Source organism: Protobothrops mucrosquamatus, unplaced genomic scaffold (genome assembly GCF_001527695.2).
Source record: "Protobothrops mucrosquamatus isolate PMUCROS unplaced genomic scaffold, P.Mucros_1.0 scaffold659, whole genome shotgun sequence".
Lineage (NCBI taxonomy): Eukaryota > Metazoa > Chordata > Lepidosauria > Squamata > Viperidae > Protobothrops > Protobothrops mucrosquamatus.
This window is the reverse complement of record NW_015386948.1, coordinates 879,603-896,150: the sequence shown is the minus strand read 5'-3', so window position 1 is coordinate 896,150 and position 16,548 is coordinate 879,603. Positions and strand designations below refer to the sequence as shown.

General features: G+C 43.5%; 1 protein-coding gene across 1 annotated transcript in view; it reads left to right on the top strand.

Annotated features, from left to right (window-relative positions):
• PDLIM2 (PDZ and LIM domain 2) overlaps positions 1-16,548 on the top strand; it is a 52,422-nt gene that overhangs the window by 16,859 nt on the left and 19,015 nt on the right. Inside the window, exons 3-6 of the mRNA XM_015817965.1 lie at positions 322-473; positions 10,317-10,386; positions 10,803-10,996; positions 13,572-13,626. Of these exons, the coding sequence (XP_015673451.1) occupies positions 322-473; positions 10,317-10,386; positions 10,803-10,996; positions 13,572-13,626 (471 nt within the window). The remainder of the gene's footprint in view (positions 1-321; positions 474-10,316; positions 10,387-10,802; positions 10,997-13,571; positions 13,627-16,548) is intronic.

Sequence of the window (16,548 nt, the reverse complement as noted above, 5' to 3'; positions counted from 1 at the left end):
ATCTACAGGTTGGTCTATTATTTCTTCGATCCATCTTCTTATTTTAGTCCAGTATTTTTTTTTTGCATGTTTGTCCACTTTAATGGCTTCATATGTGGACCTCAACTCTCAGAATTTCCCAGCCAACAAGCAAGCTGGATGAGGAATTCTGGGAATTGAAGTCCAGATGTCTTAAAGTCACTAAGGTTGAGAAAAACCGGGCTAGTGGAAAATACGATATTGTCCTTACATTCTAAGATTCCGCCTTAGTACGGTTAAGAAAATAGGAATGCATTTTCCAACAAACACATTTTGGATGTCTTTGCTTTGTGCCACACACAGGTGATAGAGCAGGGCAAAGCAGCCCTAGGTGACCTTCGAACCGGAGATGTCATAATTTCCATCAATGGGGAGAGCACTTCTGAGATGCTTAATGTGGAGGCCCAGAACAAGATAAAGCAGAGCCCTGGGCAGCTGCAATTGCAAGTGGACAGGTGAGTTTATCAAAGTGAAGACAAAGTCATCCACCTAGCTATGTGCTCAGGTACTCTTTCCCACAGGTAACTTTAGGAGCAACTCAACCTCAGAGGTATCATTTGTGCAATATTATGTTATAGTACAGTAGTGGCGAACCTATGGCACGGGTGCCAGAGGCGGCACTCAGAGCCCTCTCTGTGGGCACGCGCACCGTCGCCCCAGTCCTAGGCCTTCAGCTGGGTTTTATAAAACCTTTTCGCTTTAGGCCTCCGCCGCCGTGTACAAAAAAAAAAGGTTCAATCAATCAATCAATTTCAACTTCTTGCGGGAAAAAAAAGATCTTGCAAAGTTGGAATTGATTGATTGAACTTTTTAGTCCCACCCAGTCTGCCGTTACCACCGCAGCCACGCCCACCCAGTGGGCCACACCCACCCGGCACCCCACGATGCATAAGTGGGTTTTGGGTTTGCAGTTTGGGCACTCGGTCTCTGAAAGGTTCGCCATCACTGTTATAGGACGATTCATTAGCCATTTCCAATAGAAAACAGACTTGGCCCACTGATCTCCCTGGCGTTCCCATTGCTGTGGTTGAAATCCAGTGAATGGAAGGCAGGCCTCAGCAGGCTTCAGAACCTCATTGAAGTTTTCTGGGCTTGGAAACTGAGCTATCTGGCTTGATTAGTTCTTGGATGAGAGACAGCGAGGAATCTCAAAAGGTGGAGGCTAGATTGAGAAATTAATTGAGAGAACATCCTGGAGGAAAGCCAGTACCAATAATTTTGGTACAGTTTGCTGAAAAACCTCGATGAACTTGCCCATATCGCCACCAGGAGCAACTCAACTCAACGGTGTCTCTGCTTTTATTTTCACTTAGGAGATAGGACATGGTGGAGAGTCGTCTCTCTAATGGCTGGTCAGGAGGCCTACATGTCCCTTTTGACATGTCCCCTTGATTATGTTCCATCCATTGCTTCTTGTTCTGTCCCCTGGTCAATCCCCTCTTCTCTGCGATAGCCCCTCAAGTACTGAAAGACTGCCATTGTATCCCCCATAGTCCTTCACTTTGATAGGCTAGACCAGGGGTAGGTAACCTTGGCTCTTTTATGACTCGTGGACTTCAACTCCCAGAATTCCTGAGCCAGCCACACTGGGTCAGGAATTCTGGGAGTTGTCCATGAGTCATAAAAGAGCCAAGGTTGACTACCCCTGGGCTAGACATACCTCGCTCCCTGAACCATGTATCATACAATTTAGCCTCCAGCCCCTTTATCTTCTTTGTTGCTCTTCTCTGCACTCTTTCTATGGGTCTCAGCATCTTTTTTGTATCGTTGTTTGTCAGACTGTTGGTTTCTCTTCCACAGAGTTCATAAGCTGCTTTTTTGGCTGTGAGAGCTTGTTGGTGGTTTGGAAAGCAGCGAGCAGCTGAACCACGGTGGGCTAACTGGAAGAGAAGCAATTTTGCAGATTTTTCCATCCAGCTGGTTCCAATGCTGGTGCTCTTGTTTATTTTTGTTGTTGTTGGGGGTTGAGGCCTTGGGAACTGTTGCTTGGAATGGCCCACAGATGGGAAAGGTCCTTACAAAGATCGGGGAAACAACTTCATCTCCTCGTTTAGGATCTTTCACCGGCAAACACTTGTTCACACGTGTTTGTGCCAAAGAAATCCAAATACGTTCGTTGAAATGGTTGTACGCCACTCTATATTGTGTGCTATGCTGTATTTATTTCAGCATTTTTATCCAGAATAATGCTGAGCTCTGCTTAGTGGTTCATATTGGATGATTTTTATTAAGAGAAAAGCAAAAAAAAAGAAAAATAAATCCTCATCAAAACATGATTTGCTTTCGAGTCTCCTTCCTAATTTCAGTTGTCCTTTGTGCATGGTGAGAATATCCGTGCGCTCTCCATGTGTGTGTGAGAAGAGTTGCCTTTTTCTACAAAAGGATGGGATGGCATTCCTAAAGCTTAACTTGTTTCCATGTATGCACACTTGAAATAGTGTTGAGGGTGGGCTCCGAGTTATAAAAAGCAAAGGAGTCCAATTTTTCCCCGCTTACTTAATTTCCCTTCTCCCCCAGTTAACCAGAAACATCTAATTGTTGGCTTGTGCAACTTATTTCTCTTCTTTTAAGGATGTGTGAGAACCACTTTCACCAGGACAGGGTGTATTCTTCTGGGAAGCTGTTGGGCAAGGTCTTCTGTGTTGTGGAGGCACAGGCCAAATCAACACCCAAACCTCTGCTTGCCAACGCTCCGGTTGCTGACACTGAATGTCCTTCTTCAAAGTCTCAGTGACGCCAATCGATATTTGTTTTGGAGAAAAAGGGCTGAAAGAGCCAAGATTTCCCCTTTTTCTAATAGGGCCTTTTTAGGAGAGGTAGGCCAGGAGAACTTCTGATTAACAAAACACGAGATGTACGGTCGGTTGGGAACTGCTGTCTGAGTTTTCCCGGGCCTCTTGCATAAGCTGCAGTAGATCTGTGATCCCATATGAGTCTTAAACAACCATTTGTCTGAAATGGTAGGGCCTCCTGCTTGAGCAAGGGGTTGGACTAGAAGACCGCCGAGGTCCCAAATCTATTATTCTATGTTCTAAATGTGATTGGAAGGCTACCCTTTGGGGGAAGTAGCTCATCGGCCATTGGACAGGAGAAAAGACTGGCAGAACCATGTAAGGTGGAGAAGAAAGCAGGGTTATGGTCTTCGATGAAAGGCAAGACCTGGACTTTTCTGGTTGGAGCAAAACGGACAATGCCCTTAGGAGCAGGTCACAATGCAGGGTGTGGCGTTTACTGGCATGATTCAGAAACTCTCTTTCCACACCCTCAACTGGATGATGGTCAGATGCCTCAGATGACCGAGGTAACATCAGTGAAGGGAAATCCTTAACCCAACTTTCTCTTCTGCTGGAATTATTAGAGCTGAGTTGTACTATTTTGCACCTGCTGTGTGAGCCTCGGCAAGATCTTGTTGCACTCTTTCATTGCATGCTCTGGCTTGCAGGTTTGGTATGCAGCAGTATTTGTGTGTGTGTGTGCTTTGGAGCGTTGTGTGTATGTGGTGGAAAATCCAGATGTGTTATGGCCATCTGTCCACAGCTGCCTAGCCAACCAAGGTCCTGTCACCTTTGTTCGTTGCTGTGCCTTCTTTTCGTGTCATCTTCTGTTGTGTGGTAGATGCAAGATCACCTTGGAAAGCCCTAATGGCATCTTGGCACCCTCCCAAAACTGACAAACTGAACTTGAGCAGTTCAACAAGCAACATTCCTCTCATTCCGGGGCTTTCAGCTCGTCCTCTCCTCTTCCTCTTCTCCCCTCCTTTGAACATGCTGATTGTCTCCTGCTCCCAACCCACACTTGTCCTGGGGCACTTGAAGCTTTGTGAGTTGGCTCAATGTTTTTAGTTGGTTGACTTCTTCAGCTGTTGTGAGGCTGATTTTTCTGGTTCAGAATTCTCCGCACCAGAAATCCTGGTTGGAATTTATTGTGCGCATTTTTTTAGTGCTTTATTCTAGTTAACGTGCATACTCCCTTCTTCGTATTAATCCCTGAGGATTTTCCTACTTCATTGTTAGACAATTTTAGCAAAAATACCTTTGGTTCCCATCAGGTTAGCCTTACCTCAACCTGAGAAACTTCAAGCAGTGGCCCTTCATACATCTGGAGGACACCCAGGTGAAAAAGTTGTATTAACATATTTCTTGTGTCACTCTTGAACTATCTAGTATATGCCATGCCTTGGTTTGGTATAAGATGAGAGTATCACCAGCTTCTTTTAAAAGCAAAATATTTTTTTTTTACATGCTGTGGTATTCTAAAAATTGTACATGTGGATACCTAGCACATCCATTAAGAAAATGTGGAAGAGGTCCAAGACAAAGTTTAAGCTGGAGAACACCAGTCTTGTTCTCTGCCTATTATTCTTGACTGGTTTCCAGGAGTCGTCACATAATAAACCTCAGCTGAGTTGTTTTTTAAAAAACACAGTCTTGGGTTCTGCCTTTAACTAAGAAGTCACCACCAGCCCTTAGAACTGAAGAACCTTGAGAACTGAAGAAGCTTCTTGCATGAGAAGCAAAACATTTTCAAAGAAAAAAAAAACCCAAAGTCCAGTTGCCTTTTGGGACAATCATAACCTGGATGATTGAGAATCCCCGTAGACACCAGGCCTTAGGATTTTTAATGTGTTAATATTCCCAGTTCTGTAATGTTTCCTGTTACTTTTCCTTATTTGATCTTGTTTCCCAATCCTCCTAGAGCAGGGGTCATCAACCTTGGCAACTTTTAAGACTTGTGGACTTCAAATCCCAGAATTCCTCAGCCAGCCAGGAATTCTGGGAGTTGAAGTCCACAAGTCTTAAAGTTGCCAAGGTTGATGACCTCTGTCCTAGAGTACTAGATGATAGATAGATAGATAGATAGATAGATAGATAGATAGATAGATAGATAGATAGATAGATAGATAGATAGATAGATAGATAGATAGATAGATAGATAGATGATATAGACAAAATACATGCAGGAAATATTTAGAGCAGATAGGATAGGTGGATGGATTGATCTCTATCTGTTTGTATATCTACATCTCTCTGTCTCTACCCACCCACCCACCCACCCACCCACCTACCTATCTATCTATCTTATCCACAGACATACCTCAATAATATTAGCTTAGTTATAGCTGGGTCTAAAATCAGTGTATGGAGATTTGGTCTAGGTGACGTTTATTTCCATCTTGGCTATGGGCCATAACAGGATTGTAAAACCAGTAGCAAACAATATAACCTGTCATATGGTGAGGGATAGATTAAGTAAACAACTGCCATTTAGAGTAGTCATGTCTGCATTATGGGTAAAAAAGGAAGTTATGTAATCAAATTCTTGGCCATGGCTAGATCTTTTCTCCTAACAGGATGGACTGCTCATTTTTAAAAATGTACATTGGTATTTCATTAATAACTTCCCCTCTGCTTTTGACATGTTTTGCTCTATTCTTCTTTGGACTCCTGGTATTTATGTCCAGCTTCTTATGGAATGCCACTTTGAAATGCAAGATAAAAATTTAAACTTGCACTTAGCAATAAACTCTTGGGTTGCCTAGATGACTTTGCTTTGGTGGGGTGGGCGGTGCTCATGGAGATGGAGAACTCCTCGCAAATTAAAAATTGCAATATAGAAAACAAGACAAATTCAGGATTTAAGAGTAAGCACTTCCCCCACCATCCAAAACTGACAATAATAAAGACAATAGATTTCTAAGTTATAGCATGATTTTGTTTTCAGTTTGGTAATGGTCAGTCACAGAGTAAAATGCTGCATTTCTGCATATGTCGGTTCCAGGCAGAAGAAGCAATAGGGCTAAAGGTAACCAGGAAGTGAAATGGTGATTTCAAATTCTTTGGTTTCACTTAGTTTTTAATCTTTCAGGGCTGTGAGTTTTGCAACCTGGAAATGCATATGTTGTGCAATATAGAATGAGACCCTTAGATTAAAAATAATGTATTTTCTGATCATGTAAACATTTCTCTTCATGTATAACTAGTGTATATTCGTTTTTATTTTACTGGTTTTCAGAGACGACCTTAGCCTTAATCTAACTTTTTAAAAGCTGTTTTCTCTCTGTTAATTTGCTTCTGCATTGACTAGCAACCATCTGGAAGCCTTACTAGAGCCCACTTTACAAGGAAGTGTAAAGACCCTGAAAACAACCTGGGTCTTCCAAAGTCAATGCAACTATTTGCCTAACGGGCTATCTGGACAAGCGTTTGATACTCAGTAGAACAGAGCAGTCTTCCCTTAGCTGGAATCTGTTCCGGTTACAATTCCCATCATTCCCAGCCAAGAGGGTTGGGATTCCATGAGTTGTAATTGCAGCTCATCTGGATTTGGAAAGGCTGAAATTCACAGTGGGTCAACTCTTGACTTGTGCTGCTCTGACTCTTTGGAAAAAGCTTGCTGCATCTCAAGGTTCAGAGCAGGGGTCTTCAAACTTGGCCCTTTTATGACTTGTGGACTTCATCTCCCAGAATTCCTCAGCCAGGCACAGGATTCTGGGAGGTGAAGTCCACAAGTCATAAAAGGGCCAAGTTTGAAGACCCCTGGTTCAGAGGTTCTTTTCTCTTGTCGTCTTCAAGAAGACCGTTCAGATCTGGCTTTTCTAAAGAAGCTTTTAGAGGTTAACATCTGGCTTTGTGCATTCCACTCAAATTGTTTATGTTCTGCCTTTTAATTTTAATCCAAACTTTATATTTTCACTCTATTTTTTTTTAAGGAAGCTTAAGCATGTTTGAACTGATTGCATGGTGTACATGAACTGATCAGACTATTATAATTTGACGTTATGCCAGTTCTATAAACAAATGACACAACGCTTTTCAAAATGGTAGTGATGTTATCTCTTGCTGCAAAAACAAGGGTATTCTGGCACCTGCAATGTTGGTTTTGAAGCTGCTAGCAGAGACTTCATTTTATCTTCTAGGATTACATGCACCTCATGCCTTCGGAGATATCTTTCCCTGTACGTATAGCTTTTTATAAACAAGCGGAGCTTAGAAAAAACAAACATTCTCTTTTTTTGTATTTCTTTTCCTTGTCAACCTGAGCGTTTCCCCCTTTATTATATCTCCTTTTAAAGTGTAGGTCTTGGATTTGTTTGTTTCATAGATTTGGGTAGTTGGAATTCCAAGTCCAACCAGCCAGTTTAAATCTCCCAGATCGATGGTTGTCTAGCCTCTTGTTCAGATTGCCAGACTAACTTATAATTGAGGCAACATTCCTGCTTTGTCAGTTATTCCATATAAAGTGTTGAGCCCATCCTTGTATAATTATGCTGTTATAAAAGCCTTGCTGTTAGCAAGGGTCTCATCTGGCAACATTTAGCCTAAATCTGCCTTCCACACCGTCCTTCTCACTTGGGGCAGTTGGAGTCCTCACCAAAATTTAATTCCAGGAGAAAACAGGAATGTGAGAGCTTCAGACTTGTGTATTTCTAGCAGTGCCAGATGCCAAAGGGAGAAAGTCTGAATCCTCTAACACCCCGCAAGGAACATTCTCCAGGGCTGATACAAGTACAATGTGAAAGAGGCTAATTGCGTTGCTGGTCCCGATCCCACTCTGTTCCTAATCACTGTAGTATCCTGACTCGCCTCCAAGAATTAGTAGGCTTAGCTTACACACTTTTAAGGTTGCCCATCAACAGTGTCAAACTAAGGACCAAGTGTTTGACTAAGGAGCAAGGCTGGTTGGGGAATTCTGGGAGTCGAAGTCCACGAGCCTTAAAGTTGCCCAGGTCGGATCATGTGGTGTAGAAGCTCTGTTGATGATTGACTTAAAGGTTTGGCTTTTGCTAGTGAGATTCTGTCTTCTTTCTACCACTTTGCATGAAACGGAGAGGTGGTAGCTTGATCTGCAAGGTGTCAGCCCAGCCTGTTCTGTTAGGGCAGGGGTCTTCCAACTTGGCCCTTTTATGACTGGTGGACTTCAACTCCCAGAATTCCTCAGTCGGCCATTTTGATGAAACTGCGGGCTTGGATCCAGACCAGGGGTCTTCCAACTTGGCCCTTTTATGACTGGTGGACTTCAACTCCCAGAATTCCTCAGTCGGCCATTTTGATTAAACTGCGGGCTTGGATCCAGACCAGAGGTCTTCCAACTTGGCCCTTTTATGACTGATGGACTTCAACTCCCAGAATTCCTCAGTCGGCCATTTTGATGAAACTGCGGGCTTGGATCCAGACCAGGGGTCTTCAAACTTGGCCCTTTTATGACTGGTGGACTTCAACTCCATGTGTGTCTGGCTGAGGAATTCTGGGAGTTGAAGTCCACAAGTCATAAAAGGGGCAAGTTTGAAGACCCCTGTGGTAGGAGAAGGGGCAACTCAGCAATTGAAGTCAGAAATGAAGTCCACAAGCCTTGAGGTTGGACATCCCGGCTCTACAGTCTGCCCTCTTCTCCTTCTTACTGCCGTTTGGTTCTTTCTCTCTTCCCCCCCCTCCATAATTTAATTCTCTTTAATGAATTCCAGCTCTCAGCTACATCAAAGTGCATTCTTGTAGAGAGAATATAAAAGGAACCACTCGGTCCCCCTCACCCACTCCCTGCTCCCAATTTTAGTGTCTGGGGCTGGGGGCGGGGAGGTATCTCAAACCTCCCCTTGTTCTGGGGCTGGAGTCAGCATCTCTTCTGATGTAAGGTAATTGGGAGTGGCAGAACCCTCTTTTAATCCATGGTTTAAGAAGCCCGTCTCTGTTGCATCTTGGCGGGAGCAAAAGAGCCGTTATGGAAGCACTAAGAGTGCGCCATCTGTGGTTCATTTAAAGGCCTCGGAGTGAACACTCTGTGGGAGAGGCAAACTGTCTTGGTTAAGAAGGGATTATTTATTTATGGTGGGGTGTTGGTGTGAGATGAAGGAGTACCTAAGGCAGTGGTGGCGAACCTATGGCACGGGTGCCAGAGGCGGCATTCGGAGCCCTCTCTGTGGGCACACGTGCCGTTGCCCCAGCCTTGCCTCCCCCTGTGACCCCCTCCTCTCCAATAGCCCCCCTGAAGGAGAATCGCCCTCGAGCGTGGCCCACACGGACCAGCGCAGCCAAGGACATGGCAGCCAGGCAGCGTAGACAAGACTCTGCCCTCACACCCCATCATGCAGTTGATGCTGCAGAGGGTGGGCAGAGGGTGTGGCCGCCATAGCGCTGCTGGGCTCCCTGGGGTGGGGCATGGGGAGGCAGAGCGGGGGCGGCGCAGGGGGTGGAGCAGGGGCGGGGCCAGTTTTTGGGCACTCGGTCTCTAAAAGGTTCACCATCACTGACCTAAGGGGTCTTCCACGTGGCCGTTTTTCTCCCGTGCAGAAACTGGCTGGATTGAGAAATGGCTGAGCAGATTCCAGGCCATGTTTGGCTTTGGCAATGATGTTGGCCAAGCGCCTTTCTCTTGCTTTAGATCCCTCTTACTTGTGCCAAGGAAGCAAGCACCAATTTCTTTTCCTTCCCCAATAGAGGAGACTATTTGTAGCTCTGCCTTGAACTGCGAGGTCCTTGGTACTCTCTGAGCTTGCTTGTTTTCTTACAGATATTTCATTTCCAAACTAGGTAATGAAAGTTGGGTAGTTGTTGGCTAATGAGAGGTCTTACAAGAAAACGACCGAGCTCAGAGAGATCGAATCTGGGTCAGTCACCGGAACGAGAGATTTAGTCTTCTAAGCTTTTGGATTTGTACTGAAGCCCATCTTCGCTCTACTTTTGTCTACTGCAAATATGTGCGTTGGGCTATTCTGCGAGTAGTATTTATGCGGTGTGTTCCTATTGGTTGATTGGTGTGTTGATGGCTGGCGATTGGCTGTTTTCTCTGTGCTGCCAAGCCCTCAGCTCCTAAATACTTGATAAACTGGTGGTAAATTAGCACTCCTGTTGACTGACAAGGGGCCCAGTGACCTTTAGCTCTGAAAATCTGGTCCCAGTGACCGACCCAGATTCGATCTTGCAACGTTATCCTGAGACACATATATTTGCCTTCATTCTTGAAGCTCAGATGGCACCAAGGACTCCATACTTTCTATCCGCTGGTCTTGGAGGAGACCTTGTTTCCAATGGTAGGTCTGTTGTCTGAGCCTCTATCTTGACAATGTCCTTCTAGGAGCTAGACCTTCTCACCCCTCATAGTCACCACAATGTTATTTTTCTTCTTCTCAATTGAACTAGAAGGGGAAATTGACAGAGCTCGTCAATTTCAATATTTTTGCTGGCGTTTTTTTTAAATAGAAGGTTCCTTATTTCATAAGTGGGTTGGTGAACCTGTCAATCAACTGATTGCTGAAGATATTTTGGTTCTTAACTATCTGCCTTTGTCCTCTTGTCTTGCCTCAGGTCACAGCAGTTTTCTCCCAGCCAGACTAATGGCGAAAGTTCCCCAGAGATGTTGGCCATACGATTTCAGGTAAGGATCCCTTTGCTTCATTTCAGCTGGCTAGGTGGGGCTGAGGAGAATCAATCCAGTTTCATTAAGGGGGCCAAAGATTACACCGCTCCTCACGACAACTTTGTTTTCCCTGTGTGTGTTGGAGGAGCTATATGGGTACCACCAGTACTGCCTGGGTAGTAATCATATCGCTGGTCCTTTGGGTAACATGACTTTTCTTCAAAAGTTAACAATATGTGGGGAGAAGCCAGTCAGGGTAGGGCTCCGTTTATGATTAGGGACGAAGAGTGATCTTAGTCATCCAATTTGGGGATGCTGTAAAAGAGCAGCTAGCATTAATTTGTGCCACTGTGGTTGATGTCGCTTTGATTTTCTGTATCAGCCTATTCTTCTGAAGTTGTTTTTTTTTTAATTACGTTTGCCTTTTCCAACAGGATGTGGTGAGAACTAGAGACAACGGTCAGAATTCAGTGAGATCTTCCTACTCAAGTCCAGCTTCCATCAGTCCACGGCCCACCAGCCCCTACAGTCCTTCATCTCCTGGGTATAGACCCGGCAGCCCATACAGCCCAATGAGACCCAGTCTGTCCACTGAGGTCAGAGGGGAGCCTGTGATAAACAGCCGCAGGTAGATGACACCTTTAGGAACTTAAACTGATCAAAAGTCTATTGAGTCTTCCCGTAGAAATGTCAAACGAAAGACATGGAGAACAAAATCTTTGGCACTCATCCACCGAAAGATAGGATGAAAAATACACTTCCTTAGATCAGGAGGAACGTGCATGTAAATATGTTATCTGATCCCTCACCTCATTACAATGAACACCTTTGGTTGAAGATGCATTCATGAAGAAGTGTAGTTTTGAACAAGCTGGACTAGAAATGAGGAGAACCATGTTCAAATAGAAAGTAGAGCTCACTAAGGGATATTGCACCAGCCATGTCTTCCATATCTAGCATTTTTTACAGAATTGCTTGAATGGAAAGGAAGGATACCCCACCGCCACCTAAAAACTCTCTTTCAATTGTCAGAAGAAAAGGCAGGATATAAATGCAGTAAATAAATATATATTTGTTTAATTGGGGAATCGGTGTTAATGGAGGCCTTCCAGAAATAATAGTATATGAAGTATATACATAATATACTTATTCTATTATGTTTAAAGTATTGCTTAAAGTATTGAAAAATAACAGATTTTTTTTTAAAAAAATTATTAATTGCCATTGAGAATGTCGGGGGTACAGGCATAAAATTATTTAACTTTTCATCCAAAGTTGAGTATGAGATAAAAAAAGAACCATTACAATTTGCATCAGAATACATATTAGTTATAAGTTTCAGTCTTGAACTAATTATTTAACATTAAGATCTCTATTATATTGTTATTTAATGTGTCTACAGATGGTCCTTAACTTACACTACAATTGGGACTGACGTTTCTGTCATACGTTAGTGTGGTCATAAAACAAGCCATCACATGACCCAGCTCAGTTTTATGGCCATTTTTACCATAGTCATTAAGCGAATCCCATGATCTGGGTCTGGCTTCCCCAATTGACTTTGCTTGTTAGAAATTGGCTGGAAACATCCCGAATCGCGATCGGCTAACTCAGTGGTTCTCAACCTGTGGGTCAGGACCCCATTTGGGGTCGATCGACCATTTCACGGGGGTCGCCAAGCAAGGCTGTCCGCCATTTTTTTTGTCCGCCATTTTTTTCCCCTTTTCCGGCGGGTACCTTACCTCCCTTGGGCTGGGCCAGCTGGTGGTCAGCCTGCTCCGTCTCTGCCGCTTGCCAGCTACGCCTCAGCCGGCGCAGGGGGCGGAACCACGCATGTGCGGCGCTCCCAGGCAGGGAAAGTCCTCGACTTACGACCGGTTTAGTCCTCGAATTATGACCGGTTTAGTCCTCGACTTACGACCGGTTGGGGTCGCGGCATTAAAAAGGTTGAGAACCACTGGGCTAACTCAAGATGTTGCCACCGTTGTAAACGTGAGCCAGTTGCCGGTGACCTGAATTGCGATAATGTGCGCATGGGACCAATGTGACAGACGTAACTTTGAGGATGAGCCATAAATCACTCTTTCCTAAGCCATTGTAGCTTTGAACCATTGTTACTCAGAAGGTTGTTAAGTAGAGGACCGTCTGTGTGTCCATGTGTACGCATGTCCCCTTGTTCATTCTTTACCTAAATCGGGAGTGAAAAATCTTTTTAATTTTTAATCAAGGAAAACGTGGTTGAGGATGCCAGGTGTGTGTCAAGCATCTTCTTTTTCTTGTTCTGCTTCTCCTTGTTCACGCTCGCTCTCCCTTTCCCCTTGGCTCAGTAGGCTGCTTGATCAAGCTACAAATGACTCCCCGTGCCAACATTTTGCACAGATAAACCTGCCAAAGCCTTAAGGCTCCTGATCCAGGCATATAAACTTTGTTTAAAAGTAATCTGTTTAACATTTGCCATGAAATAATGCAGTGGACCGGTATCTGCTTTCTGGTGTGCCTGAATAAAACGTGAGCCGGTTTTAATATGAACCAGGCAGGTGCTAATATTTCAGTCTAATCTGTAATGTTTTGCATTGCTTCTCATAACTTGCCTTTTGTTTGGCCAGCTTTTCAAACTTCTTTTCATCATGCAGGCCAGGCTTCTACTGTACTTGTAAACAAAAGCTCTTCTGCCTTTTAAAAATGATGTTACACGCTGCTCACTAGCCACTCGTTTTGGTCTTCAGTCCTGCCTTTTCTAATCTAAGTGTCATTTTGATTCAGATTCTGCTATGGCAGTTCGGCAAGATTTGATTTTCTGACTCTGCTTTTCAGTTGTTAGTTGTCTCCTGGTTTTTAGAAGATAACCGCAATAGATTATTTTAAGCTTGGAGGTTAGTTGTGTTTGGGGTAAGGAGTAAGCTGTCTTAGATGCCTTAACAAGACATTATCCTTGGAGCTGATGGGTTTTGTTGGTCTCCCAACATTGCCTCTTCATGCTCTACACCAGTGTTTCTCAACTTTAGTCATTTTAAGATGTGTGAACATCAACTCCAGAATTCTCCAGCCAACATAGCTGGCTCGGGAACTCTGAAATTGAAGTCCACACATCTTAAAATTGTTGCGATTGAGAAAACTGCCCTAAGCACATACTTCTTCCTCTTTCTTATCCATAATAAACAAACCTGTTTCCATGTTCCTGTTCTCTCTTTTTTTTTTTTTAGCTTCCAGTCAATGGGGACTTCACTTCAGAGTCAGCAGGAGTCGAGCAACAGACAGGTAAAAGCGTGTGAGCTCAAACTAGTTTTGGGATTTCCTGGAATCTTGGGATGGTACTTAACTATAGCTACTCTGAGCACTTTGTTCTGGGAAGGAGCATATTTGTGACGCAGGTGATTTATAGGAAACAGATTGACTGTGGGGGAAGACCAGAAGGAGCATGGAAAGAAATGGTAGAGGGGGGGACCTTGTAAGAAATGCAGTTAAACTCCTGTACTTGGCTGAATTTTCTGCTTCTTTAATAGCTTTAGCAGCAGGGACCCTCATAACAGGAGCCATATCCCCAGGGAAGCATAGTCAGCTAATATTTGTGTAATGTGATCAAAGGTGAAAAAAGTTAACCATGATTCGACCTGCTATCCTCTGTCCCTTTCGTAGAACTTGTATTATCAACTCTTAAGCTGAGGGCTTCCGTGTCATTCATCTCCATTGCTCTCAGCTAGCCAACGGGACTTCTCTAGCCTCTGTTGGCCCTTTAGGCCTATGTCTCAGCTGTTGTGATCTTGTTGCTTTGAACTGGATGCGCTCCTGCACATGTCTCTGCAGCCCACAGCGCACCTGGCTGGCTGAGGACATTTGCTTGTTTCTGCCTGATGTCTCCAAGCAACAAATGGGATCCGGGGAGGCAGAACCAGTTTGGGGAGATGCTGCTTGCATCTTTTACACAAGGGGCAGGGTGAAGTCCTTCCTCCTGAGGCCTATTAAAGTATCTTTTGCAAGCAAATCCACAGTTGCCTCAGCCAAAAAGACCTGTTCAGGTAGTTCATGAGGGAACCCCCTGGTGCGAGTTTGCGGCATCTCATGATGCTTCGAAGTGCAGCACAAAGGTCTAGAGAACTTGAAGTTAAACCGCTAAGCTTTTCAATGATATTAGCAGTCACCTGAGAAGATCTTAGCTCTCAAGAATCGTATCAGGTTATATTTCTTCTCCACCCCCTCCACTCTTTTATTTACAAGTAGTTGTAAGTAGAACATCAACAGTTGTTCTGTCATCTTCTAGACCAGGGGTAGGCAACCTTGGCTCTTTTATGACTGGTGGACTTCAACTCCCAGAATTCCTGAGCCAGCCATGCTGAGGGGAAAGAGAGAGGTTTCCAAGCCGAGCCATGCTGGCTCAGGAATTCTGGGAGTTGAAGTCCACGAGTCATAAAAGAGCCAAGGTTGCCTACCCCTGTTCTAGACCAAGGTCCCTTGCCCTCAGTTTTACAATTTTCAGAGGCTTCTGAAAAATTCAGTGGCCATATTCAATACAATAGCTATACCATAACTCTTAAAATAGCCTTTGCACACTTTCAAATTGGAGGCAACCTACATCACTATCCAAACGTCTTGGGAAATAAATGGAAAACATTGGTTCTGTCCACAGACATGATCTGGCCCCATTCATCTCGTATTGCTCTCTTGCTCACTTCGATTTGTTATGCCGTCAGAAATATTAAGTATTGCCTTTGACTGGCCGAAGGTTGCCCATCCCTGCATCCCGCTGTCTTTGTTTGAAAGCAGTTCTCAATCACTTATTTCTAAAAAAAAAGAAAAGAAAAGAATTATGGTTCTCTTTCTTATTCAGTTAAAAGCAATATTGGTTTGCTTTTATTTGTTAATGAGGATGGGATGGGATTTGAAGGATATTGATGCAGATGTGGGTAGGGTGTCCATGACTGTAATAATAGAATTAAATATGATAGAACGTCTAAGAGAGAATCAAGCTATCTCTATGGAAATTGCTAAGCTCCCCTGTGATAAACAGAACAGAATGACAGAGTTGGAAGATACATTGGAGGTCATCTAGTCCAACCCCCTGCTCCAGCAGGAGACTCTATAATATTCCAGACAAAAGCCTCAGTTATAGAGCGCTGACACCTTTTGAAAGCAAGCTGTTCCACTGGTTAATTGTTCTCATCATTAGGAAGTTTCTCCTTAGTTCCAGGTTATTTCTCTCCTTGATTAGTTTCCATCCATTGTTTCTTGTCTTGCTTTCTGGTGCTTTGGAAAATAGATTGACCCCCCCTCTTCTTTGTGGCAGCCCCTCAAAATATTGGAACACTGCTATCATGTCATCCTAGTTCTATTCACTAAACTGGACACCATGAAGCTTTTAAAAAGTATATCTACTTTTAATTTCTTGGAAACCAGGACCACTTCGATAACTAGACTGTCTAAAGTATTTTCCCATGAGAAAACGTTTAGTCACTCTATCTTACTTTCCCCCCCTACCTTCTTATGTTTGATCAAAATCAGTTCCAGTCTCCACTGGTGGAAAAACAAAAGGGTTAGCACAATTGGAGATTGTGTAATCCTGAAATGAAGTATTCAGATTAAATCCACTGAAACAAATCTGCTTCACTTGTACCATTTCAGTGGCTGCATTTTGGTGTGGGAAGCAGATTTTAACTGCATTGGTTTATTCAAATCAATAGTTCAGCTAAATCCATAAATGAATTGCTCACATCCTGAAGGCTTTAGGCAGATGTCAGAAGCCAAAGACAGTGCCCTGCCCTGTGAAACTATAATCTTAACAAAAATATTCAACTCAACATTTTTCTCCACCCTTAGTCAATGTAATCCTGAGCCCTGAAGGACACATCAAACTGGTTGGACTTAATGCTTTTGTGTGTTGTTCAATCTGGATTCTCAGGAATGTTCATTCTGCAATTCTGCTCCTTTTTTTCTTGCCAGAATGCGTCCAGAAATGGAAACATGAAGATTGTTTAGGGGACAATATTTAATAATAATAATAATAATAATAATAATAATAATAATAATAATAATAATAATAATAATAATAATAATAATAATAATAATAATAGTAAAGTTGGAAGGGACCTTGAAGGTCATCTAGTCCAACCCCCTGCTCAGGCAGGAAACCCTACACCATTTCGGACAAATGGCTGTCCAGTCTCTTCTTAAAAACTTCCAGTGTTG